Source organism: Trachemys scripta, chromosome 9 (assembly GCF_013100865.1).
Source record: "Trachemys scripta elegans isolate TJP31775 chromosome 9, CAS_Tse_1.0, whole genome shotgun sequence".
Lineage (NCBI taxonomy): Eukaryota > Metazoa > Chordata > Testudines > Emydidae > Trachemys > Trachemys scripta.
Genome location: NC_048306.1, coordinates 96,716,512 through 96,743,152, shown reverse-complemented (window position 1 = coordinate 96,743,152; position 26,641 = coordinate 96,716,512). Strand labels below are relative to the sequence as shown.

Below are 26,641 nucleotides of genomic sequence, written 5' to 3'. Positions count from 1 at the left end.
TAATTGTAATTTCTGCTTCTTATTCCTCCTCTGCCTTGCAGGCTTGGAGAGCCCATCGCATGCCCTACGGGCTGATGCAAACCCCTATGCCAACTCTGCCTCCACCATTTGTGTTACCTTGGCAGAGGGTCACCAATGTGACAGGAGTCTGGAGATTATCTTGTACCCCTGTGGTAAGAGGAACAAGTGAACCAACATTACACTGGGAGCCTGCTTTTAACTTGGAGTCCACAGCTAGGGTAAATTCAGGCGGCACTGGCTCTGGGAGCTCAAGGCCTCTCCTAACAGGGGTGCTGGTTGTGGGAAGCTCCTGGTTATTACAGTTCAAGACTCTTCCAGCTGGTGGTGCTGTGGAGAAGGGAGCAGGCATGCTAAGCATGGGGAAGCTCTCCGTTGCTTAATTCTCTGCCTCTCCTAGCGGGGGGTGCTGCCGGTAGAGTAAACCCCAATTCTCTTACATGGAGACATATTTAGTATTTCAGAGGCATTTTCCATCTGGATTGATTTACAGTCCTAGAAGAGCTGCCTGTGTCAGGGGCCCATTCTGTTCTGCAGCCCACTTCATAAGGGAGAGGGCCTTTCATAGCCCAGCTCCCTTCCCAGACCCTCACTTCCTAACTGCCGGGTCCTCATGATTCTAAATTCTGCGGAGCACCAGGAAGTGCAGGGCCATAGGGTGGGAGCCATTGACTTCTCTGATGTTTGTCCTTTTGCCCAGAGCCCCATTGCCCTCACCTGGTCATTGAGGCGGGTGCCATGACGTACCAGGAGTATGAGGCGCACATCAGGAGTCGTCGGGATTACGTGCGAATCGCCAAGAAGGACAGTGATGGGGAGAGACAGGTGACCAACCCTGGAGGGTCTTTAACAGGGTGGTCCTGGAGGGGGAGGTGTCACAGCCAGTTAGAGGACTGGGACGGGAGAAGGTCTGGGAGAAGTCTGAGACTTGAGGGAAACAGCTATCCTGGGCAAGGATGTGTGAGGCTCAAGGGGAAGTGCCTGTGGAAGGGGGATGTGAGGTTTGAGGATCCCACCCCACTCCTGTCTCTCTCTCATGCTCACAGGTGGCCTTCGTTCAAAAGCGATTCCACAAAGACATCTTCCACAACCCGGTCCTGATGCTGAACTTCTGTCCTGAGGTGGGCAGTGTGCCTACTGACCTCCAGACGGTCACCCGGGAAATCCTCTTCCTCATCGACCAGAGCGGCAGCATGAGTGGCCCCAACATCATCAGGATCAAGGTCAGGGGGAAAAGGGCCCAGCTTGGGGGCAGGCGGCATAAAATCCACCTAGGGGAAGAAAGCCAGGAACAAGCAGTGGCCAGGATGGCTCCAAGTCCTCAGGGTGAATCACTGACTTGTCTCAAATCGTCCCATTAGGGGTGAGGTGAGAGGGAGGAAACATTAGGTCGCCCAGTGCTCTCAGATTCCTTTCCTCCTTATCAGTGGGGCCTGATGGCACAGACACTGTGTTAATCCCCTTGGTTGATCAGCTACTTAACAGGCAGGCTGGCTACCTCTATTCCCCCTGCAGCTGCTGCTGCACTTGAGGTCAGCTGAGGGACTTGCTAACAATCCCTGGATTTGAATGTTGTGGGGAGGGGCCAGGTCATGCCATTTTCCTTGGAGGAGACAGACTGCAATTTGCTTCCCCACTGAGGTCTGCTGACCATCTGGGCAGGGTGTAAGACCCATCTCTCTTCTCGAGCTTTTGCTTGGGGTGGCAGGGAGGGACATGATATCCTGGAGGGGCAAGACTCCTTAGTTACTTCTGAAAACACTTTGGTCAAAGCGGAGAGACTTTAGAGATTAGAATGGAAGGAAGACAGACAGACATCACAGACTGATCTGTATTAGAAACAGAGAAGGGAGGAGGTAACGGAACAATATGCAGGGTCAGTCCGTGCTGCAGGGAAAAGACAAGGCAGATTGAGGCTGTTAATAAGAATGGCTTTTAAAGAAACGGTTGGGGGAAGGGAAGGATAGAGACATTAGAAAATGAGGAGGAGATGACATCAATGCTGACTCAGCTGTTTAAGGTTCTGAGCTGCTCAAAAAAAATTGTCTTAAATGAATAAAGCAAAGAGGTATGGGACACTCAGGGCCAAATCCATCTCCCTCCTCCGAGAGCCCCTGGGCGACGGAACCAATATGATTTTGCACAGTATGAATAGGTGTAGGGGCAGAGGACCTGCAGTAGGCGAGTGAAGTCCTCTGCACAGCAGAGGAGGGGGCGGGGAGATGTGGATGAGCCGGAGGTGGGACCAGCGGATCTGCCGCTGTGTGGATCTTCTCATCTCCTTCCTCCCTGTGGGGGTGAGGCTGTGTAAATGCCCTGCATAGGCTACTGCAGCAACTGAACTGAAAGGTCTTTGCAGAATGGCTCCACAGCTGCTCTGCAGCCTTAGGAAATACTCCTTCACACCTTCCCTACACATCTCCACAGCCCAGCTATTCAGGCTGGATTTGCTGCATAGGGAACAGTGAAGACCTGTTGATAAAACCAGATGAGGGAATACTTGGAAAATGTGACCATATAAAGATTAGCCAGTCTGGATGGCCCTGACCCCAGGGCATTAGGGGAATAAACTGACAAATCCATTTGATTGCTGAACTATTTCTATAAAGTCTTGGAGAACTGGAAAGATATGTCTAACTTCTATCCCTGCTAGAATAATGGGACAGGTACTCTGAGATCACTGTTTATAGAGTAAGAGGACCATGAGCAATAAGTGGCTGTACAGAATAAATCACGTCAAGCACATTTGATTGCTCTTTCTAACAGAACAGTAGAATTAGTGAATGAAAGGAACATGGCAGTTCGAGAGAGACTTCAGGAAAGAAAACACTTGATTGTGCCCCATGAAATCGTACTTGAAACATTGTCAAGGTTCCTTACCCATTCTGAACTCTAGGGTACAGATGTGGGGACCTGCATGAAAACCTCTAAGTTTTTAACTACCAGCTTAGATCTGCTTTTGCTGCCATCACCCAAATTATTTATGAGTTATTTGGGAAACTCTGTCTACCTCCCCCCCCCCACCCAAATATCTCCCTCCCAAGTACTATAACCCTTCCCTGGGTTGCCTTGAGAGACTTCTCCACCAATTTCCTGGTGAGTCCAGATCCAACCCCCTTGGATCTTAAATCAAGGAAAAATCAATCAGGTTCCTAAAAAGAAGGCCTTTAATTAAAGAAAGAAAGGTAAAAAAAATCTCTGTAAAATCAGGATGGAAAATAACTTTACAGGGTAATCAGATTTAAAGAGCCCAGACAAACCCCCTCTAGCCTTAGGTTCAAAGTTACAGCAAACAGAGGTAAACTCTCTAGCAAAAGGAACATTTACACGTTGAGAAAACAAAGATAAACCTAACATGCCTTGCCTGGCTGTTACTTACAAGTTTGAAATATGAGAGACTTGTTCAGGAAGATTTGGAGAGCATGGATTGATGCTCCCTCTTAGTCCCAAGAGTGAACAACCCCCAAAACAAAGAGCACAAACAAAAGCCTTCCCCCCACCAAGATTTGAAAGTATCTTATCCCCTTATTGGTCCTTTGGGTCAGGTGTCAGCCAGGTTACCTGAGCTTCTTAACCCTTTACAGGTAAAAGGATTTTGGTGTCTCTGGCCAGGAGGGATTTTATTGTATTGTACCCAGGAGGGCTGTTACCCTTCCCTTTATAGTTATGACAAACATTAATTCTAATTGGCTTGGATAGAAGCACTGGTACCTGGGTTGAAAACTGACTGAAGGACTGAACAAAGGGTCCTGACAAATGGCAACGGGTAGAGCTGTGAGGAGGTTTCTAGTGGGGACTGTAATGATTGTTGTCAGGACCTGTCTGAGTTCACTTGTTAATAGTGATACTTGTATGCAGCAGTGTTGTAGCCGTTGGTCCCAGGATATTCAAGAGACAAGGTGGATGAGGTAATAATTTTTATTGGACCAATTTCAATTGGTGAGAGAGAGAGGCTTTTGAGCTTACACAGAGCTCTCACTAACAGAAGTTGGTCCAATAAAAGATATTACCTCCCCCACCTTGTCTCTCTAATAGTGGTACTTAGCATTTACATAGTGTTTCACATATTTAAGGTGCGGTGTAAACATGAGCTAATTAATCCTCATTATAATTTTCATGTAATGATCTGAAAGCATGTTAATGAAGTTCACAGATGAGACTAACTGAAGAGGTGATACAAGCACCAGTGAGGGCAGGAAGATGATACAAAGAAACCTAAAGAGATTAGAAAAATGGGCTGCAAATAAACTGAGATTCATCATGGGAAAATGCTGCTATCCCATCTGGGGAGAGGGACTGAAACAGGAACAGGATGTGATCGCCTTGTCCGGGACATCCTGGAATCCTTGGCCTGTATCGAATTGTCTATAAATATATAGGGGCAGATCGACTCCCTCAGTCCATAGCTCCACAGTAACTCAGTGGCTGAAGTAGCCTGTGCAGGGCACTTAAGCAGCTGAGGATATGCCCTGTAGGCTCTAACCAGAAATACGCCCACGTCGTCCCCCTCTAGCCCATTCCAAAGACTAGGATCAGCGTCATTGCCTGACCCTCTGAGCCCAGCACACCCCCACAGCCTTCCAGTGGCTCCCCTTCTCCACGGCATCAGATCCAAGCTTCTCGTCCTCCCTTTCAAGGCCCCTCACAGCTCAGCTTCTTCCTGCTGCTCCCCCTTGTCACATTGCCTCCGGCCTCCTTCCCCGCAGTGAGTCCAGCCTCAGCCGCGCGTTTGTCTGCTTCTCCCCCAACAGTCTCCACACCTCCTTCCGCGCTGGCCCTTGTGCATGGAGCATCCGTATTCAACTGACCCAGAAAGGCCAGGGGGGCATCTGAGACTGAGAGGAGGGAAGTGACTTGGCTCAGTTGCCCAGTGAGTGCCAGTGCTGGGAAGTGACTCCACAGAGAGGTGCTCTAGCCTTGTGCCACAGAGGGAGGGGTCCCAGAGGCCATGCTTGTTGAGAGGTGTCAGAAACTGAACGGACCCACAGAGGGAATGCAGGAGTGTTCTCTCTAGCCCATGCACCAAGGCTTTGTCCAGTCCAGTTCCGAACGTTCCCAGCAGTGGGGCTCTCAGCCCTTCCCCTGGAAGATGGTTCTCCAGCCTGGTAGATCTCCTTGGTAGGGAGTAGTGCATATTCATGGACAGGGTGTGTCCCCCTTACAGCTGATCAGCCTCGCTCTCCGCCCTCCCCATCATCACTGGCCTCACCTGCCCTATGTGTTATATTTCATTTCTTCCCAGGAGGCCTTGCTGGTGGCAGTGAAGAGCCTCCCTTCAGGCACCTTGCTGAACATTGCTGGATTCGGCTCCCACATCAAACCCCTCTTCCCAGCAAGCAAGCCCTGCAGCAATGTGAGTGTGGTGCATGTGAGGATTCCTGGCCCTCGTGACCCAGATGCCATCACAACCAGTCTCCCTCGCTCATCCTGGTCTGAAGCCTTCACTACACTTCCCCACCTCATGTTGACCCCCCATGAGCAGCCCCTCCAATAATCAAGGCCCCCTGGTCCACGTCCCTGACTCTTCATGGGCCATGGCTGGCTGCTTGGTGCGCTCTCATCATGAGCTTGTTAAACACCTACGTCTTTTTCTCTGGCTCCTGTGATTGAAAGTTAGCTGCTCCCATGGTGGGAGCAGCGCTGGCCAACAGATCGGTGCTCGGCATCAGGCTCCTTGCTTCAACATGACCGTAGTGTGGTGGGATTGTAGACAAGAGGGGAGAGGAGTGAGAATTTGGGGGTGATTCTGTGGGCTTGGGGTGCCCCTGTAATCCACACTGTTTGTGTCAGCAGGAGAACCTCAGGCTGGCCTGTGAGCACATACAGAAGCTCCGGGCCGATATGCATGGGACCAACCTCCTGGCTGCTCTGACCTGGATCCTGGGGCAGCCTCTTCACCGCGGTTACCCGCGCCAGCTGTTCATCTTCACGGATGCCAACGTCAGCAATGCAGGCAAGATCATTGAGCTGATTCGGAGGCAGGCCAGCACTGTCAGGTACGGAGTGAGTGTGTGTGGGGAGGGGAGGGAAACAAACCCAGGGGAGGGACGGGGCAAGAATCTTCCTGCTGCGGGGAGGATGGCGGAGGGGATGGGGAACTAGTCTGCAGCCCCTGGTGCCAGAGGGGAGCAGAGGGCCCTGCATTGGTACTGTTATACCCAGGGCCTCTCACAATCTCCCCCCCCCCCCAGGGCTCCCTATGAAACCCCCCAGGGTTCTGTGCTTCAGCTGTGGGGCAAGGGGGGCTCAGGGATGAAGCCCCACAGGGTGCACTATGGCTTGGAGCTTCAGCCCCATGGGTTTGAAAATATTTACCGGAATTTAAGCCCTGGTCAGAGCCGTCCCTAGGGTACAGCAAATCGGGGTGGCCGGGACGGCTCTGTGTGCGTGTCATGCGGGGGGCAGTAGGCCAGCCCGGGGAGGTGAGATTAGGGTGCGGGGGGCCAGGCTGGCCTGTGGGGTTAGTGAGAGGCCTGGCTCCGGCAGCGGGGGTCGGGCCTGCACTCACCGGCGAGAGGGGGCAGCAGCGACCCCAGCCCTCCCCGCTGGCTCCCAGTGTTGCTCGCGGGAGGGGGCGGAAGCTGGAAAGAGGCAGGGCGGGGGCTTGGGGGAAGAGGTGGAGTGGGGGCAGGGCCTGGGGCAGAGAGGGGGGGATTGTTGCGGGCCCCGCACCCCGGTAGGGAAGGCCCTGGTCCTGGTTATACCAAAGTTCACTCCTGAGAGAATAACTCCCGCCCCTCACCACACACACCTCAGATAGAGCAGTCCAAACTCAGATTTCCCATTTCACAGGACATTTTGACATTTTGAAATTTGTTTTTTGTTCTTGTGAATTTCTCATGAAACAGAATTTCGGAAAAGCTTTTGGATCTGGAAAATGTTTGTTCCAGAATTCAAAATTTTTGTTTGGGGATTTTGAAATGTTATCTTGATTTTTAATTAATTAATCTTCATGTCGTTTTTATTATTTTTACATTACTTCAAATGTCAGCATGTCAGCCTGTTTAATTAAAACACAAACAGGAGACTCAGATCTAGAAAAGAAGATGCGATGTTTCAATCCGTGCTAAGTAGCAGCTGCCCTCTAATGATTTTAACATAAAATAAAACAATAATAAAATATTGTAACTATTATATTATGTCGTAGTATTGCAGGTCTATAGCAGCGGTGCCTATTGTGCATTATTGCTACGGACATGTCACGAAATAATATAAAGAATAATACAAATATACATATTAAAAATTAAAAAGAAAAGCCCCCAAATTTTGATTTTTTCAAAATGAAAATTCAAAATGTTCTTTGTTTTGAGTTTTTGTTTTAAATTGACATGTTTCTACAAAGGTATTACCTGACCTGCCTTATCCTTTCATCCCGGGACAACGGCTACGCCAGCACTGCAAACACCGTATTTCTAAATGTTTTCATTTTGACAACAGTGGCATTTTTCATCAAAAAACTTTTCAATGGAACATTTCCGACCAGCTCTAACCTCAAACCCCAAGAGAGGGGTCTCGGAGCCTTCTCTGCCAAAGACCCCCGTGCAGACCTGATCCCAGAAAACCTACAAATATCCCAGCCCGAGTGGGGTGGCTCAGTGCCTCCTCCTTTCAGGCTGGAGCCATCCCCGTCTAGGTCAGTGGGTCTCAGAGTAGGCCCCAGGGTTGCTTTTAAGCAGTTCGGCTTATTCCTGCAGGTGTTTCAGCTTTGGCCTGGGCTCCGGAGCCTGCCGGAGGCTCCTGAGAGGCCTGGCCAAGATGAGCAAAGGTCGGGCTGAGTTCCTGAGCCCTGAGGAGAGGCTGCAGCCCAAGGTAAGTGTCCTCCATCTGCACCGGTATTTTGGACTCAGTTGTGAGGGTGAGAGCACTGAGGTCTCTATTAACCAAGGATGCCTAAAGCTCACCCACCACACCTAATGGGCATAAACGACACTGGCTTCAGCAGCCCTCTTTCTGTTACAGAGAGGCAGCCTACAGAGGGCACCCACAGGTGCAGCCTGCAGACAGACCAGGGGACTTGGCATGTCACACAGCTTGTGGCGTGTGCTGTGTGGCTCATGACAGAGACCATGGGTCTCCAACACAGAGCGCACCACTTTGATCTAGGCGGCATGGCTGCTGGGAATGCCCATCTCCATGGCCCTGGCTGTGATGGGTTCCGTTGTGCTGGGCACTGCTCAGACACATAGTGATGTGCAATGGCCAGTGGCCAAGTGTGACGAACTGGGACTGTTCTTACTGTGGTCTGTGAATGCTGAGCGGGGAGTGTGGCTAGGATGGTCTGCGTTGTGGGATGGGAGACTGACCAAGGGAAAATACCTGAGCATGTAATGTGAGAACCCAGGAAGGGGTTAGAGGCCAGGTGACACCTTTGCCCGGGAAACTGAACAAAGGCTGTGGGAGGGGTCGCTGAAGGGAGAGTTTCAGGAGCTGGCTGGTGACATGGCTGGGAGGCAGACGGGGCTCTGACCTCCCAAGGGGGCTGGGGCGCCCTGGGACCCCAAGATGGACCTAACTGTGGCGGGGGGGGGAAGATCCTGTTGTCTGTGCCTGCAAGACCTGTCTTGGACTGTGTTCCTGTCGTCTAAATAAACCTTCTGCTTTACTGGCTGGCTGAGAGTCATGGTGAATCGCAGGAAGCCGGGGGTGCAGGGCCTTGTGTCCCCCCCACACGCCGTGACACCAAGATGCTATGTTAATAAACTGCAAACTCACACTGAGAGATGGTCCCTGCCCCAAACGGTTTACAACCTGAACAGACAAAGGAAGTAGTGGTATACTCATGATACGGATGGGAGAGAGATTAGGGCCCAGATCCTCAAAGGTGTTTTAGGCTCCTAGCTTCCATTGAAATCAAGGCTCCGAGGATTTGAGGATCTGCGCCTGGGTGACTTGCCCAAGATCACGCAGAATGAGTGGCAGAGCCAAAAATCAAACCCAGCTCTCCTGAGTCCCACCTGTCCCTTCCACCATTCCCCTGCTCTTTGTCACTTAGTCCCTGGGGGTGAAGGGCCTTGTGTCTGCTCTTGTGGCTCCTAGGACCTAGGCTGGAGCTCAGAGTGGTATCCTGGGCTCTGGAGAGAACTGCATCCATCTCCCGTCGGTGGGAGGGAACTCAGTGCAATGGGAGCTCTGAGAGGGTAAGTGTAGGGAGAGAAGAATTAAGGTTCCCCATCCCCGAATGACTTTGAAAGATGTTTTAGTGCCCAGATCAGGCTTTGCTTGTGGACTCACTCCCCTAGGACCCACTGAGCCAGCTCTGTGCCAGTGTTCAGCAAGGCATTGGCCACCAGCATTTAACAGGGCCCCTGTAGCCCCAGATCTACCCTCATCCCCTTCTCCAGCTTGGTTCCTGCTGTCAGTGTTTCTGTGCCATCTTGTGACCCAGAGCCACTCGCAGTGTCTGGGAGGCCCAGTCTGTGCTCTGAGCTCTGGGTGGCTCAGTGTTCGGTGTCAGTCATCTGCTTCTCGGGCCAACAGCTGGTTGGTAATTCAAAGGGCTGGAACCCCCGGAGTGCATGTGGCAGTGGAACATATAGGTGGGGAGGCTGTGACCCTCTGAGGGCTGATGGGTCTGGTTTCTGCCCCCTCCTCAGCTGATAAAGTCTCTGAAGAAGGCAATTGAGCCTGCCGTGAGTGACATCACCATAGACTGGTATGTGCCCGACACCATGGAGGCTCTGCTGTCACCCAATGAAATCGCAGCCTTGTATCCAGGAGACCGGCTCATCAGCTATTGCACCCTCTACAACATCGCCAGCTTCCGGGACAAGAAGACAGTAAGAACTCTCTGTGTAGTGGGGGTGAGGCTTTTCCACCAGGCCGTGCTCACCACTGGGGATTGGACGATAGCTGCAAAGCGTCAGGCGCTGTGGTGAGGAAGGTTGCTGCTGGAGCCCCGGATGGCTGGGCCCTGTGGCGCAGAAACTCACATGCTGGTGTATTTCTTCCCCTCCCACGATCTGATGCCAACAGGAGGGCCTCTCTGTGGCTGTGGCAACTACCTTGTCCTCTTGTTTTGCCAGGGTAGAGAACGGGTGTGTAGAAGCCTTTCGCGGGGCTCTGTGGGGTCAGCATTCCAGTCCCAGGATGAGGCATGTAGCCCGGACGTGGCTCATCCGTACCCAGCTGGCGAGAGCCAGGACATCAGTCAAGCCCTGCAGGAGATTTCCCGTGAGATTTCCCTGGAGTTTTCCGCTGGGGGCGTCGAGGAGTCTGAGAAGAGTGAGTGGAGCAGCGAGTGAGCACTTAGTGAGGGAGTGGGGCTGGCTGTGCCTGGGGAGGTTGGCCAATGAGATGGACGTTCATCCACAGAGGAGCTGCAGAGGCAGGATGCTGACGCCTGGCCCGTCTGGTCTCTTACTGCAGGGATGTTAATGCTGGGTACATAACCCTCCAGGCTTTGCAGCACCCACCCCTCTTGTCTGGAGACAGCTGGCCAAAGGATGAGTCCCTGCCAGGCAGGGTCAGAGGGCTGTAAAGGGGGTGGTCAGGGGTGACGGGGAGAGTCTCTTTCCCCAGTAGAACAGGGTTGCTGCTTGTGTCTCTCCTTGGCAGGTGTGGATCCTGTTTCTGACATCTGGAAGAGGATTTACCAGGCCTCCTACATCCAGGAGCAGTATGTCCTCACTCACTGCTCCATCAGCACCGACCGGAGCCAGGGCCTGCTCTCCCACGGCTCCACCAGCAGCGAGTCCACTGGCTCCAGGGACATAGCTCCTGAGAGTTGCTCGCTGGCCTGCACCCTTGAATCCAACTCTCAGCAGGGACAGAAGAGCGTTTCTGTGTGCGACTCCTCCACCAAATCTGCTCCATTCCCGCAGGCCGGGCTGACTGCTGGCACCAAGGTGAGGTGTGGCCGAGCCCCTGGCTGGCCACGGCTGGGACTGCCATAAGTAGAGAAGGCTGGGGTTGGTCATCTCCTCTTGTCTCATGTACCTGCCCCCGCCCACAAATGGGTGTGAATTTCTTCTAAATCTCCTGCTCTGTCCCCACCGGAGACAAAATCCTCTATCGTGGTGACTGAGGCAGTCTCCCAGGTTCCTCCATGTTGGACCCTGTGTTCCCTGGAGTTCAGGCAGGTCTTGGACGGATCCCCTAGAAGGGCTGGGCTGGTTAGTGCCCTGCAATGGCACTTCATTCATGGTAGGGATTGGGCAGCTTTGAATGCATTGGTCATATTAGTGCTGCCCAGCGGGGAGGCAATGGGGCTGGAGGAGCGATTTGCTGATCAGAGGCACAGGTGAGTTATAGGGTTAGCCAGAGATAGATACAGGGCAGTGGTACTCCCCAGTCGGCCCGCTTGCCAGACAGCAGAGTAACACGTAACATGAGTGTGGTGTGATGACTGTCGGGATAGGTTCTATAGACCACTGCTAGATCATGTATTGAGCTATGTCTGTTATCTGCCCCCCGGGTTCTTGCAGTTCTAGGCCCTGACATCTGGAAAAAGAACATCCGATGGGCACAACTTCCCAGTCAAATGGAATTTAAAATGTGATTAATTAATTAAAAACCCCAATACAATTAAAATCACTTAAAATTAGTCTTAATTTAACATGAAACAAACAAAATTAAAATAAAGTGGGCTAATCTCGTACCATCTATTTAATCTTCTTATCAAATTAAGGAATACCAAATACACCACCAGTTTCTCATCAGCTTGATCTAATCATTGAGGAAGTGAGCAGTCTTTGTTTAGCCTTCAGCCCCAGAATTACAGCGCATTATCTGTCTCCATCCCAAGTGAATCTCTCCTGTCCTCAACACAAATGGCTACTTCCCCAAATCAACTGTTTCCTGCCAGCTGTGGGACCTAGCACTGAATGTTGATGGGTGTCATTGCCTCAGTTTGGCTGATGGCTGCTGACCTCTGTATCACATTCCATGCTTTAATGTGGCAGGCGTCATCTCAAGATGATACTGCTTGAGAGCTGGGTCGGCCCAGAGCAGTGCAAAAGGTACCTGTTATCTCATACGGGGCTCTAGGGCTGGTCTTGCAAAACATTATCTTAAATGCACAAGCCATGGGAAAGCCTACCTGTGCATCACCCATACTTTATAATTCTTTGCCTTTAACTGTCACCACTGTCATCCTCTCAGTCCCAACTTGAGCTCTGGCTTTCAGAGTCTAAGCAGATCCCCAGATCTCCTGCTTTGTCAAATTAAATCCGTCTAGTTAATTTCTTCCGTGAAACACAACTACATCCTCACACCTTCCATGACATACAGGCCCATTCATGATTCAAAGACAGCTAATAAAAATAAACAAACCATTAGGGTCAAATTTAAGGCATCCATTTTGGTTCATGTGTTGGATGTGTGTGTTGTACTTTGGTTTATTTTGGAGAAAGGGTCAAAACACTGGGCTACAGTCTCCAGCATCTCAGGGTACGTCTATACCCAGCCGCTAGTTCGGCGGCTGGCAATCGAACTTCTGGGTTCGACTTATCGCGTCTTGTCTGGACGCGATAAGTCGAACCCGGAAGTGCTCGCCGTCGACTGCGGTACTCCAGCTCGGCGAGAGGAGTACCGCGGAGTCGACGGGGGAGCCTGCCTGCCACGTGTGGACCGAGGTAAGTTCGAACTAAGGTACTTTGAACTTCAGCTACGTTATTCACGTAGCTGAAGTTGCGTACCTTAGTTCGATTTGGGGGTTTAGTGTAGACCAAGCCTCAAAGTGGACTTTAAGCAATTTTTTGTTGAATCCACGGGATGATGACCTCTTCCTGATAAAGGCAAGATAGCAACATCCTCTCCTTGAGACAGACTCTCTCGGTGACTCTCCGTGATTGCTTTTCTGAGATGAAACGAGAAATATGTACGTGACAGATTTAAATTACAACACTATTCAAATCTATTTTAATTTGAGACGGTGACTCTGAAACAAACCAAATATATGGGCCCTTAAAATACTGATCTGCTAGTTACACGAGGGACTTGTCCACTAAATCCTCTAGATCATTCAAAAGCAGAATAGGAAAGAAAACATAATCCATCTTTCAGAGCCATCCCCCTACAGCCCAGCCAATGTGAATATTAAACACTATCTCCAGCTTACATAAACGCTCCCTGCTAACTGAACAGGGGTAGTTCCGCTCTGCTGAGCAAGCAGAGTTTCACAACAGTCCGTGGATGTCACTTCTGTTTTCCCCCAAAAACCTTGTTTCTGCTTTTCTGGCCACCAGCTCTCTGGAGCAAAGACAGAACTTTACAAAACCCAAGATTTTAAAGGGAATCAACATCTCAATCCATACAACAGATTTAATATTTCTTTCTAAAAGGGCCCATCCAGGGAAGCCCGAGTGTGAGGACTACAGGAGGCAGGTCATATGGATCACCACTAGGTGGCTTATTGAGTCATCTCTAGCTTCTGCCCCAGGGTCCTACAGTTCTGGGCTCTGACATCTGGGAGAAAAGTGTCTGGTTCTCAGAATTTTACATTATTTAGTAACTAAACTAACACAAAAAAAAAAAAAAAAACTCACTGGAAATATACTTGTGGTTTAATGTTAACCAAATCACACTACAATAAAAGGGGTTAGTATCAAATCATCAAATTAATCTCATCAGATTAATATCAAATAAACCAACAATTCCTCATCAGCTTTATCTAATAACTTGGGAATGCAGCAGTCTTTGCTTAGCTACCACCCCCAAAATAACAGGGAATGATCAATCTTTCTCATTGATAGATGTATTTATATTCTGGTCAAATGGCTGATAAAGAGAGGGGCAGATCACAGCCAGGTTGAAATGAATATTTGGCCTGCAGCTCTAAAACTAGTTACGGGCACCTGCCCTGAAAATCTTGTGTTACAACTGTGGGTTGAGGCTCAGTTTGCACACAGGGTCTAGCTCCAACCTGGACACTGCTGTGACACCACCATTGCCAGCAGCCAGAGCATGTCCGACTCCAGGGAACCCGAGGGAGGGAGGTACCACTTCAGACTATGCCAGCTACTGGGCTGCCTCAAAGCCCTCTCTGAGCTCCATTGGTTTGGCTGGGGCTGGGACTGCAACTGCCCCAGCCTTGGGGGCAGCTTTCCCACCAGCCAGCACTTTACCTGTCAGGTCTTGAGTCCTTGCAGAGAGATGGGTGGGCTCAGCGCTCGGCCTGTGTAGAGAGATGAGCCAGCTGATCCCCTGCAGTGGCCCCAGGGGGTCTCATCTGCAAGCCCGCCCAAAGCAGGGCCCCAACTCCCCAGACTGACCCCTGAATCTCTCCTGCTCAGGCGTGCGTGGCACTGAGCTCCGAGGAGCTGGCGCGGCGGAAGAAGGCGCTGGCACGAGCTGCCTTATCTGGACGCAGCTTTTCGTCCCCGCACGGCGAGCTGGATGCCCATCGGCTGCGCAGGGCCCTGGAGAAGGTGTCCCAGAAGCGGAACCAGTCCCTGGAAGGGAAGCTGGATGAGATTGGGCCAGAGCTGCAGAGGCTGCGAAGGAGCCTGGCAGATTCCAGTGAGTGGTGTTACAGCAGGAGGGAGGCGCTGGGGGGCTGGAGCCCAAATTAGCTCAGGCCTCAGGGCAGCCCCCTCAGGATGGTGCAGGGGACTCAGGGCAGTCCCGTCCCCAGGGTGGAGCAAGGGACTGTACAAGCCCTGGGGGGCTGTCTCCCACTCTGCCCCCGGACTTCACTCTTGCTGTCTCCTAGGTAACTTGCTCTCGCCATCCCATCTGGACTGGGACATGTTGGTGGAGCCCCCGTATCTTTTCAGCGCGTCGCCCGCGGCTGAGCGCGGTGAGTGTGAGGGGGGTGCCTGTCTGCCCCTGCGATGCCAGGTGGTGATCCATGCCCTCAGTGCTGGGAAGCCCGTCTCCTGGGAAGTGACAGCCATCCTGGAGCCTCTGCTCCAAGCCAGGGACGGGGAGGGCAAAGAGGAGCTGCCACAAGAGTCATGTAAGGCCTGGGACAAACTGCTGCACCATCTGACTGCCAGCTCCGTCATCCGGGACCATGAGAATGTGGCACAGAGGGAAGCTGAGGTGGAGCACAGTGAGTATGCGCTTACCTGCCTGCCCCCCCCACCCCGTTGGCTCCCCCCTCCCCGCCCAGCCTCACCCTGTGACTCTCTCTCAGGTTTCTCCCGGAGGCTCCGCCTGAAGGCCATTCAGTCCAGCAAGGCTTGCAACACGCCCTCCATCTACACCTGCCTGGTGCCTGTGGACTCCTCCACCCAGGAGGCCCTGCCCAGGGCCCTTGAGGTTCGCAATGCAGGTACGGCTCCCAGGATGGCACTGAGCTCCCCACTGGTCCCCCAGCTCACCTCTAGGGACCCATGGGACTCTGTATGCACATGTGGATCTGCATGTGTCTGGGTCTGCCCAGCTCCATCCATGGACCTGTCCGTGTGGCTGGGTCTGTCTGTGTTTGTCTCCCTGTCGGCACATGTCTGGGGTCCAGGTGCAGAGATGTTTCAGGAAGGCAGCTGGCTATGCCGAGGACGGAGATAGATTAGACTCCAAAGAACTGCCCAGAGAGTGGGAAAGCCGAGTGTGAGAGGACGTATTAAAGGAACTGAGGCCCAGATCCTCAGAAGCACTTCATAGAAGATGTGGGCCTGAGCTCCTTGGGCTCAAAGCAGCAGTGGCCGGGGGGCCTGGGGACCCTCTGCAGGCTCTGAGCCCTGCTCTGTGGTGCAGCTGCCAGCTGATGGTGAGTGTGATTCCTTCCAGGGGGCCCTTCCAGCCATCCCCGAGGGTCCCAGGCTGGGATCCGGCGCCAACGCAGTCACTCAGTGGGCCTGGGACGACGGCGTGACTCAGAGGAGCTGGACGATGCTGTCATCTCTGCAGGTACCAGCCCAGCCCTGCATTGATAACCTGCCCCCGGCACGCTGTCCCACGCCCCTGAAACCCCAACACCGCCTCTCTAGAACCAGCCCTCTCGGGAAGGAACTGCCGCAAACCAGTGAGGCTTGTCCAGGCTCCTAGGGCAATGGCAGGCTCGCATCAGAGGGCTGTCAGCTCAAGGGGGCACTGATTTCAGCCACCCAGGATGGGAAACTAGGAGAGTCTGAGTAGCCTGGATCAAAGCATCAGGGGTTCTCTGGGCCACACCCAGCACCTTGAATTCGGAGTCAGGGAGGCTTACAGGGCCCTGGGGTGAGGTGCTCCCTGGAAGCCCACAGATGGCACTCCCAAGTGCATCCCTGTGCAGGTGCTGGGATCCTGGGGGTGGGCGCAGCCTGTGGATCAAATGGAGATGGAGACAGGGACAGCACTTCAGGCCACTGCTGCTGCACTGGGGACCAAGCCGGAGCCCTAGAGCCTGTGTGAACTAGGGAGGTTGTGGGTTCATGTCCTCAGCGGGCTGCAGGGGGGAGTTGGAGGGTCCCAGCACCCAGCGTAGTCTCTGAATTCTTGATTCTGTTTCAGAGCGAGACGAGACACCCGCTTCTCCCATCAGCGTCTCCTCTGCTGCCGGTGTCTGGGAAAAGCAAAGCTGCCCCGATGGTAAGTCCCATGCACAGCCCAGAGCTGTTGGGGGATCTGGGAAAGCAGGCTCTTTGAGGGTTAGACACTGCGCTGCTCTGCCCTATAGGAAAATCTTAGAGAGAGAGATGGGGCCCACGGCTGCTGCCAAGCCCCCAGGAGGTTGGAGCCTTAGTGTGAATCATCTCACAGCCCATTTGGATGTGTACTGTCCAACCCTCAGTCCCTTGTTGGGGTGTAACCTCTCGTGAGGGGGCCGAGCCCCCTCCCCTAACCCGTGTGGTTACGTTATCAGACTGCCTGCTGCCCTCGTCTGTTGTCCTGGGACTGGCCGGAACGGGCTGCTCTCCAACCTTGCTGCTCCAGCCAGTGCACAGATGCTGGCTCTCTTGTGGAGATAAAGGGTCTGATGAGAGGGTGGCTCCCATTTCCAGGAACGTAGGAGAACCTTGGGCGGGAGCCATAACCTCTCCACACTCCTGACCTGCCTGCAGTACCCTGGGGGAGTGCTGGGTTTGGGAAAGCAGCCCCTGCTGGGGACAAAAACTTCCCATCCTGCCCCGTATTGCACTTGGCAGGGGATGGAGTAATGTTCAGGTGGGTCATAGGCTGGGGAGAGGCACCAGCCTGCTGAGGCCTTGTGGATGGGGGCCCTCCACCTGCCCGGTTACCTCCTAGCGTGGCTGGGTTCTTCCCCCACAGGACGGGACGCGTTGGGGTCCTCTGTGGAGCTGTGCCATGGTAGCAGGCAATTGTGGTGGGGATGGAGAAAGTAGGGGAGCCCAGGGGAGTGCAGCCCTATGGAGTGACCTTCTCTCCCCATGCCAGGTCCTGTGGCCAGTCCCTCTGCCACCTCCATGGGATCCCAGAAATCCATGGAGAACTTTGCTGGCTCCAGGTAGGCTTTCTAGACTGACTCTCTGGGGTGGGGGGGCTAGATGAGGGCCCCTTCCATGCAGAGGGGACCCTGCATTCAGCAGGAAAGGCCCCAGTCTGTCAGGGGGAGACCCCACCACTTCTTCACTGAGGGTCCCTCCCCCAAAACCTCCAATGCTTGAGCCCTGACCCTGCAGCACAGCAGGGGTTAATCTCGCCCCGTGCTGCTGCCAGTCCACCCTGCACTGCAGCGCGCATTGGCCTGGGGCCCAGCAGCCTCCTGGAGAGAGGCCAGCGTCGCCCTGCAGCTTGGTCACCTCGTCTCTTCAGCAGGAAGGAGCTGGAGAGGAACTGCTCCTGGCCAGGGCTGCTGCGCCACGGAGGGGAGTTGGGTGTGTGTTCACTCAGTGTGGGGGGCTCACAGCCCTCCCAATGGACCTCGTGGGATGTCAGGCTCCAGCCACCTCCTCCCAGCAGGAGCTGATGAGCACAGCTCTCCCAACGCCAGCAGGATCCAGGCCATGCTGCTCACTGGTCTCTTCTCCTGGCAGGTTCAGTCTCAGCAGGATCAGGGGCCACGGCCTAGCGCTGCGGCCACAGTGCCTGACCCCAGCAAGTGAGCTCTCCAAGGACAGTGCCATCCATGACTACCTCCCACTGGTAAGGACCCTGCACTGCCATCCCAGCTCCTCCCCTAGGGTACTCCACTCCCAGCCATCCCACCCCGGACCTGCAAACAAACCTGCGTCTCCTACATGATGGAGCAGACTAGTAATGACAAGGCCAGGATCCACCCCAATCCCAACCCCAGTCTCATGGGAGCCAGGGCTCCTGCAGAGCTGCCCCCACCACTGCGTGGTATTGCCAGAGGTTAGGCTCCAAAGCACGGAGTCAACACTGTGTGCACGCCCCATGGCAGGCCTCACCGCTGTACAGGGGAAACTGCTGCTGCTACAGCCTTCCCTACCTGCTTCACCCCAGCTCAGACCCAGAGCGTCCGTGTGACGGGGACAGACCTATGTTAGCTGTTACCACTCGCAAAAGAGAACTCCGAGCATTGTCAGTGCTCTGAAAACATCCGCTCAATGTGCAGCGGCAGTCCAAAAAGCTACCAGTGGTAGGAACCATTAGGCAAAGTAGAGAGAATAAAACTGAAAATATCACAATGCCACTCTATAAATCCATGGTGCGCCCACCCCTGGAATCCTGCCTGCAGCTCTGGTCTCCCCTTCTCAGCAAAGTGATATTAGCATTGGAAAAGGTACAGAGAAGGGCAACAAAAATGATTCAGGGTTCAGAACAGCTTCCATAGGAGGAGAGATTAAAATGACTGGGACTTCTCAGCTTGGAAAAGAGACGACTGAGAGGGGATACGACTGAGGTCTATAAAATCATGACTGGTGTGGAGACAGTGAATAACAAAGTGTTATTTACAGTCCCAGTTCGTCACATCTCTCCCCCCTTTGAGACCGAACCGAGCGGGGTCACTTTAGCCAGTGACCCGGGGAAGTTCGAACCTACCCCCATTATTTACTTCTTCACATAACACAAGAACCAGGGGATAGCCAATGAAATTAACAGGCAGCAGGTTTAAAACAAGCAAAGGAAGTATTTCTTCCCACAACGCACAGTCAGCCTGTGGAACTTGTTGCCAGGGATGTTGTGGCGGCCAAAACTATAATGGGATTAAAAAAGGAACTTGATAAGTTCACAGAGGATGGGTCCATCAATGGCTATTAGCCAGGATGGGCAGCGATGCAACCCCCTGCTCTGGGTGGCCCTAGCCTCTGTTTGCCTGAAGCTGGGAGGGAATGACTCAATGATGCCTGTTCTGTTCATTCCCTCTGAAGCACCTGTCACAAGACACTGGGCTGGACGGACCATTGGTCTGACCCAGCCTGGCCATTCTTATGTTTGTACATAAAGAGCCTGGGCCCAGCGCTGGGCTTCCCCAACACTGCTGCTTTTGACAGGATGGCTGGCACAGTGCCAGCGTCAGCAAAAGGGCTGCCTGGTTCACAAGCACTGCCTCTCAGACTGCCCTACTGCAGCCAGGAGACCCCCCCCCCACACACACACACACACCCACCCTGGGGCTCTGGAGTGAGTGCAGGACCTCTCCTCTACACCCTAGGCACCATGCAGTGTGTCTCAGACGCTGGCCCTGTGCAGTGATGTGAGATACTCCCCCAGGCAGCACCCTGTAACGCCCTCTCCTCCCCCCAAGGTGCGGCTGCAGCAGGCCCTGGGCACCTTCCAGCTGACGGAAAGCTTCTCCGAAGTGGTGCAGATCCCGCTGGACCGGCTGCGCCGCGCCTCGCCGTATGCCTCGCACCGCGCCAGCCTCAGCCCTGGCTCCTGCACCTCCCCCTGGGCACTCGTTGCCAAGGGCAGCCCTGACGGCGGCCCAAAGCAAGTGGCCAGCCAGCCCTCTCCAGAGGGCGTGGAGCCTGCCAGAGGCAGCCAGGAGGGGGCGCCAGAACCAGGCTCGCCCCATTCACACAGCACCTGCTCTGAGGTCCTAAGCACCACCATCTGGCCGCAGGCAGACAGCGGGCGCGGCTCCGAGACCGACGCCTGCGACCACTCGCCTGTCACCTCCGAAGCCGTCAGCCTGCAGGAGGTGGGGCTCGAGGCCGACGAGGGGGACCTGGAGAGTGCCAGCTGGGCCACGGCGGTGGCACTGGCCTGGCTGGAGCACCGCTGCGCCGGCTTCTTTGTAGAATGGGAGCTGCTGGCCGCCAAGGCAGACGCCTGGCTCCGGGCGCAGCAGCTGCCGGAGGGCGTGGATGTGGGCTCCCTGAAAGGAGCAGCGCGTCACCTCTTCCTGCTGCTGCGCCACTGGGACGAGAACATCAAGCTGAACATGCTGTGCTACAACCCCAGCAACATGTGAGGGGAGGGGCAGGGCCAGGGCGCCACGTGGTGCCAATAAAGAGGTTTGGTTCAGACCTGCTGTGCCCACAGCTCTTTCCCCTCCTGAGCTGCCCCCGGGAGGCGCTTCCCTCTGAGATGGGCAGGCCCCATCCGCTCCGGCAGCCAGCTCCCTCCTCCCATCAGTACTGCTCCTGGGACCGGGAGCCGCACTCGGCCTCCTGCTGGGGGGCTGGGGTAGCCCAACGAGCAGCAGAAGGGTTTGGAAGCAAGTGAGGTGCAGGCAGCGCTGGGAGAAAAGGAGGCATATGATGCCCCCCCACCCTCGCTCTCTGCTCACGTAGGCCCAGGCCCCTAGCACACTGCTCCCCCAGCGGGTGGGGCAGTCCCCTTACCCCCATTCTGAAGGCGGGGAAACAAACAGCGGAGGCAAAAGGCCCTTGTGCTCTGTAAAAGCAACTCCAGGCTGCTAGGGGACCAGGTTCCCGAATGATTCCGTGGTGTAGGGGCAATGGGACTGAGCACGGGCCGGGGGGCGATGCTTATCCCCACGTGTGGTCCTAGCTCCTCTAAGACTGACCGAGTTTTAAGCACATCGTGGGCCAGCCACATTGTTCCCTGAAATGGGTGTCTTTGCAGGTACCCCTCAGGGACTTGCCCCAGGAGGCCTCCCTCCCAGAGCTCCCCTCTGCCACCCAGCACTAACCATACTCCCGCCCAAGGCTGAAAATGGAACCCAGGAGTCCTGGATCCCAGGCCACCGCTCTAGCCATTACACCCCCCTCCCCCACAAAAGCAGGGCAGCTGCTCCATCCTGTGAAATGGTGCCCCCGGCCCAGCAGCAGCAAGGGCCAGACAGATCAGTGCAGGCCGGGGGCAGTTTGCAGGCCGGGGGCAGGAGAGCCCACGGGGGCGTTGCCACGTTTATTGAGGAAATCCCATAGAACAGGTGTCCCGGGGGGGCCTGCTCCACTCAGCCCTGGGTAGGACAGGCAGTGCCACCAACTGAGCGGCACCTGCGGAACAGCCTGGGGCATCGTCCCACCCAGGCAGAATATCCAGTTCCAGCTCCTGGGGGAGGGGCTGCAGGTCCCAGCGTCCAGCTGCCCACGGTCTTACTCTGTCTTTTTCAGGGAGGGGGTCGTTTTCTGGGCAGCGGGAGGGCCCTGTGGCTCCAGGGGGGCAGTGGTGCCGTACCAGAGCTGCAGAAGGATGATCCCGTGACAGAGGTGCAGGGAGGCTGAGCTGCAAAGCGTGGAGGGGTACGTGTTCCACGAGAGCTCAATGAGGCCCAGGATGAGAACCCTACAATGGGAGAGAACTGGGTCAGCGCTGGGAGTCAGCCTCCCTCCCTCCCCCACAGGAGAGAGAACACCCTTCAGCTTCTCACCCCGCTATCCCAGCCCTGAGGGGTCCCCTGTCACACAGATCTGCCGATAACCCTCACTCCCGACCCGCAGCCCCCTGCTAGCCCAGTCCTGGGCTCCCCTGTCACNGTCATACAGGTCTGCCGATACCCCTCACTCCTGACCCGCAGCCCCCTGCTATCCCAGCCCTGGGGTCCCCCTTCACACGGATCTGCTGGTGCCCCTCAATCCCGACCCACAGTCCCCTGCTATCCCAGCCCTGGAGTTCCCCGTCACACGGATCTGCCGATACCCCTCACTCCTAACCCACAGCCCCTGCGACCCTGGCCCTGGCCCTTTCCTCAGCAGAGATGACTAATCAAGCAGAGATGCGATGTGGATAATTACCCGGGAGGAACCCACACAGCCCCTCGTTTGCTCCGGTTTATGGCACCAGTGAAGGCCAGGGCCTGCCCTGTGCAGCACCAGCAGCGGGCGGGATTCCCAGGAGCTGGGGGCAGGACACTGGGGCACAAAGGGAGGTCGGCCCCACTTCCCTCCCAGGCACCTACCTCAGCAGGTGGCTGAGCTTCCCGGCGGGTGTGCACCACAGCAGGTAGGGGAGCGTGTGGAAATACCACACGTAGAACTGGTAGTGCAGGGACCGGCTGCAGCAAACGCCGATGAAGTTGGAGGTGAAGAGAACGAAGACGACCTGTGCACTGCTGTTAAGGAGGGAACGGAGCTGCCGGCTCCAAGGCCTGTCCTCCCACCCCAGGCTGGGGCTCCAGGCGTGACCAAATCCCAGAGACACAAGGCTGCATCGGGAGCAGCTGCTTCCCGGCTCCTAACCCAGTGTGGGGGAAGCTCCCAAACAGCCCCCAGGACGCCTGGGTCTACCCAGCGTGGCACGGCTAAGAACCCAGAGATGCTCGCATCAAGGCCTCCTCAAGCCCATGGCCTTCGGGCGCTCCCTGCCCTGCCCTAGCCTCCATCGCCAGCTCCAGGGTAAGGATATGGTTGGCCGTCAGGGGCTGGGGCGGACTCTTCCTCTCTGCTGGATCCTTCAGCAGTGACAGGAGACTCCGATCAGACCTGCAGGGGAGAAGGACAAGCACAGGACCCCTCAGGCCCAGCCTTGGCACAGAGGCCACAGACACCACCCCCCCACCCCCGCCATGAACTGGCCACTCCGAGACAATACAGCCAGCAATGGCTTCACGGAGCCGGGGGCCCAGGTCTGAATGGGGGAGACCCCAAAAATGCACTAAAGTTCTCCTCCCCCCAGGCAGGGATCCCTGTGGGTGGGCTGCCCCAGCCTCCTCTCCAAATCACCTTGCGGCGTAGGGCCTGCAGGGAAACCTCAGGGATCCACTGCTCTGTACCCAGCGCCCCGTTCCCTGCCGGGATCTCACCTGTGCCACCGGTGCAGGGCAAAGAGTCCCAGGGTGCCCAGGTGGGCCGCGAGCAGCGCCAGATGGAAGGCCCGATGCTGGAAAACCTCCTCCGGCAGGAACCGCCAGTTCACCGTCCACTTGAAAAGGAACTGGCGGCCCAGGTCAAAAGAGCGGGTCATGTATCCAACGGGGTTCTCCAGCAGGAAGGGCAGCCCCAGGACCACCTGCAAGTGAGATCCCCGAACCATGAGAGCAGCTCCCCAGCCAGGACCCTCCCAGGTATCTCGCCGGAAGCCCCTAAGTGCTGGGGGTCGGGATTGATGGGCAGGGGAGCAGCAGGGGGCTGTGGGTTGGGGTTGAGCGGCATTGGCAGAGGTGTGGTGGGAGCAGGGGCATTGGCAGAGCTGTGGGAAGAAGCTCACACAGCTTTCTCCGGGCGTGTTCTGTGTGATTTTGGGTCTCTTGCCTGGGGAGACACTGAATGGCTGAGGATACTAAGTGCGAGTTTGTGAGGGGGCTCTGGGTGGAGATGGTCTTCCCCCGAATCTCCCTCTCTACCCCCCCATCCACCTTCCTGATTTGCCCCGTCCCCCACGCGTCTCTGGGTGCTGGGCCTCTTGGGCTCAGCCTGGCAGAGTCAGGCGCGTCCGTGCAGGAGGCATCAGAGACCCACGGACCGGTCTGGCCAAGCAGCTGGCCCCAGCTGTGCAGAGCCCCAGCGTTCGCCTGGGCTGGGCCAGTCCCACGGGGCGGGTTACCTGCAGCAGTGCGCAGATGGAGAGCTTGGGGATGGTGCCCAGGAGGCCAAAGCGCCAGAGGAGCAGGAAGAGGAGCCCTGGAGCGAAGAGCAGGACGTTCATCTTCACCGACACGGCCAGGCTGAGGGGAGGGAGAGAGTCATTGCAGCTCACCAGGGCCCTGCCTGCAGGCTGCCCCCCACACAGGTTCCACAGCTCCAGTGCCCTAACGGACCCTATTCCAGCGCTGTGACGGTGCTGAGGCTGGTGGGGGAGGGCCCTGGATGAAAGACGGGGCAGTGAGAGGAGAAAGGCAGCTGCCCATCCTGAGGGGAACGGAGCCAGGGGAACGTGGGTTGAGGGGGTACATGCTGCGTCTCCTGAAACGCAGGCCGAGCGGCTCAGGTAGGTGCTACTGGGGGCATGAGGACCCGGCCCAACTGCAGCGCGACTGGCTCAGACAGGCGCTGTCGGGGGCATGTCCTCCCTCGCCCGTGGCTTATGCATCTGGGCCGTTTCCAAATCCTGCTGCTTCTCCATGCTTAGCATCTCCAAAATCCGTCCTTTCCTCTTCATCCCCACGGCCAAATGTCCTGCTCGAGCGATCGCTGCCGCCTCCTCTCTGGCCTCCCAAACGCCCCCACCACCCTCTCTCCAGCCCGCACAAAGTGCTGCTCCGAGAGGCCTCATCCTGGCCCAGGGGTTTGATCAGGTCAGTCCCAGTAGGGGATCCCACCACTGGCTCCTCCAACATCACAGCCACCCAAGCTCTGGGGAAGTGCCCGTCCCTGCTCATCCTCCCTCATCTGCTTGGCGCTGCCCCTCCCCATCCCCTCTGCTCTGCTAAGACTCCCAATGAGGATTCCTGTGTGCAGTGACTTAAGGGACCCTGCCCTACCCATGTCTCACTCCCCCTGAGGGCACATCCACGCTGCCAGCTGACTCGGGCCAGCCGAGGGTATCTAGCTGCAGGGTAGATGGACCCTTAGAGCCCCACCTGTCAGGCTGCTGGAGTCAATCTTGCTGATCTGAGCAGAAGTTACCTGTGCTCGTTCCCCTTCCCCAAGCTCTATCCATGACCGGGAGCTCATGGGAGCAGTGACCGCTCCCAGTGTGGACTTGCTGCGCTCCTCAGCTCCAGAGGCCTCGTGTCCTGGAGCAGGGAGGGGTCAGTCCTGACCCAGAGCAACCCACGAGAATCCGACACTCCCCAGCCAAAGGAAGGGGTCCAGAGGCTCACGCATTGTGGTTTGGGGGAGCAGGGGGGACCCACCTGAAGAAGAAGCAGCCCCAGGACCAGCGCTCTTCCAGGAAGAGGTTGACCGCGAGGAAGAGGATGGCCATGGCGACGGGGTCGTTAAAGAGTCGCAGGATGTAGATGGAGTGGATGCGGTAGGAGGCGCAGCACATGAAGAAGAAAACATAGGGGGGAACCTACGAGCAGAGACAGAGGCGGCCATTACTGCAGCCCCAGCCCCCACTGATACTCGTCAGTCCTGACCCACCACCCCCTGGTATCCCAGCCCTGCCAATGCCCCTCAACGCCGACCCGCAGCCCGCTGCTATCCCAGCCCTGCCCCCTCCCCCCCAGCTCTGCCAATGCCCCTGTCCCAACCTGCAGCCCCCTGCTATCCCAGCCCTGCCCAACCCCCAGCCCTGCCAATGCCCCTCAATCCTGACCTGCAGCCCCCTGCTATCCCAGCCCTGCCCCCATCCAGCTCTATCAATGCCCCTGTCCCAACCTGCAGCAGTCTCTCATCCCTACCACCAGCTCTGTCAATGCCCTTCTCCTCAGATACGTCGCTCCTTTGCTACTCCAGTCTTGCCCCCCACCCCTGCTGATCCTCCGCACGCAGCCAGAGCTCTGCACAGTGCGGATGTGCTCAGAGGCTGCAGCTGTGATTGTTCCGTTGGGCCCCGTGTGGCTTTGGCCCTGGCAGGTGGCGTCTCACCTTCCTGGTCCGGCTGTAGATGCGGAAGACGAGCAGCAGCGTCACGAGATAGAGCGCGCCAAAGAGATACTGCGCCAGACGGATGTTGGTGCCGCGGCTGGTGATGTAGTAGAGACCCAGGAAGATGTAAACAAACCCAGCGGGGTAACTACAGAGAGAGACGGGAGTGAGGGGCCGGGGCAGCCTGGGTAGGTGGGAAGGGGACCTGGCCAATGGACAGCTCCCTCCCAAGAGCCCCCTCCTTTAAGAGTCAGGCCCTATCCACCTCTTAGACACACACTTCCCTTCCTTAGCCAGCAGGAAGCCCCTGCCCCCAGGATTGGTCCCTCAAGTCCCCAGCTCCCTCCCATCCCTTCCCGTACTCACACCAGGGGCCCGGTATCTCCCTTCAGCTGGGTGTAGTCCAAGGTCCCGTTAACGACTCCCTCCACCTCATCCATGTAGGCTTTCCAGTCGATCTCTGTGTCTGTGGGGAAAGCAAGCGGCTCACACTCAGCAGCGTCTCATCATAGACAGGTGCTAGGAGGGGGCTGGGAAAACGTGATCATTCCCCAGCACGGGGTGGGAGACCGACACCAAGCCAGGTCCTTGCCCCATGGGACTTCCCAACTAGGTAACACCAGAGGAGCAGCCCAGGCAGAGAGCTGGAGACAGGCACTACGGGGTTAAGTAAGGAGAGATCACAGGGAGGGCCAGTGAGAGGAGCTGCGGGGTGGGTTGGGGCGGGACACTGAGGGCCAGAAGCTTGAATTTGACATAACAATGAAAAACTAGCCCACAGCAGCCTCAAGGGTCCCCCCCACAGCTCTGCCAGCGCCCCTCAATCCCGACCCACAGCCCCTGCTATCCCAGCCCTGGGCTACCCCCCACAGCTCTGCCAGTGCCCCTCAACCCCGACCCGCAGCCCCCTGCTACCCCAGCCCTGAGTTCCCCACACAGCTCTGCCAATGCCCCTCAACCCCGACCCACAGCCCCTGCTACCCCAGCCCTGAGTTCCCCACACACAGCTC

At 56.0% G+C, this 26,641-nt stretch overlaps 2 protein-coding genes across 5 annotated transcripts in view; one reads left to right on the top strand and one right to left on the bottom strand.

The window, feature by feature from the left end:
* VWA5B2 (von Willebrand factor A domain containing 5B2) overlaps window positions 1-20,276 on the top strand; it is a 55,214-nt gene extending 34,938 nt beyond the window's left edge. For all 3 annotated transcript variants that reach the window (XM_034782349.1, XM_034782348.1, XM_034782350.1), the window contains 17 exons: window positions 42-173; window positions 719-843; window positions 1,065-1,241; window positions 5,261-5,371; window positions 5,812-6,014; window positions 7,713-7,827; window positions 9,612-9,794; window positions 10,041-10,239; window positions 10,573-10,862; window positions 14,250-14,475; window positions 14,669-15,010; window positions 15,095-15,232; window positions 15,691-15,810; window positions 16,393-16,470; window positions 17,278-17,347; window positions 17,877-17,985; window positions 19,553-20,276. In XM_034782349.1, coding sequence (XP_034638240.1) covers window positions 42-173; window positions 719-843; window positions 1,065-1,241; window positions 5,261-5,371; window positions 5,812-6,014; window positions 7,713-7,827; window positions 9,612-9,794; window positions 10,041-10,239; window positions 10,573-10,862; window positions 14,250-14,475; window positions 14,669-15,010; window positions 15,095-15,232; window positions 15,691-15,810; window positions 16,393-16,470; window positions 17,278-17,347; window positions 17,877-17,985; window positions 19,553-20,221 — 3,287 coding nt within the window. In that variant the 3' untranslated portion in view covers window positions 20,222-20,276. The remainder of the gene's footprint in view (window positions 1-41; window positions 174-718; window positions 844-1,064; window positions 1,242-5,260; window positions 5,372-5,811; window positions 6,015-7,712; window positions 7,828-9,611; window positions 9,795-10,040; window positions 10,240-10,572; window positions 10,863-14,249; window positions 14,476-14,668; window positions 15,011-15,094; window positions 15,233-15,690; window positions 15,811-16,392; window positions 16,471-17,277; window positions 17,348-17,876; window positions 17,986-19,552) is intronic.
* An 800-nt stretch (window positions 20,277-21,076) lies between these two features.
* ALG3 (ALG3 alpha-1,3- mannosyltransferase) overlaps window positions 21,077-26,641 on the bottom strand; it is a 6,223-nt gene continuing 658 nt past the window's right edge. For both annotated transcript variants that reach the window (XM_034782586.1, XM_034782587.1), the window contains exons 2-9: window positions 25,998-26,097; window positions 25,632-25,779; window positions 24,953-25,113; window positions 23,701-23,821; window positions 22,961-23,166; window positions 22,564-22,640; window positions 22,118-22,262; window positions 21,077-21,504 (exon numbers count right to left, since the gene is read on the bottom strand). In XM_034782586.1, the coding sequence (XP_034638477.1) occupies window positions 21,315-21,504; window positions 22,118-22,262; window positions 22,564-22,640; window positions 22,961-23,166; window positions 23,701-23,821; window positions 24,953-25,113; window positions 25,632-25,779; window positions 25,998-26,097 (1,148 nt within the window). In that variant the 3' untranslated portion in view covers window positions 21,077-21,314. The remainder of the gene's footprint in view (window positions 21,505-22,117; window positions 22,263-22,563; window positions 22,641-22,960; window positions 23,167-23,700; window positions 23,822-24,952; window positions 25,114-25,631; window positions 25,780-25,997; window positions 26,098-26,641) is intronic.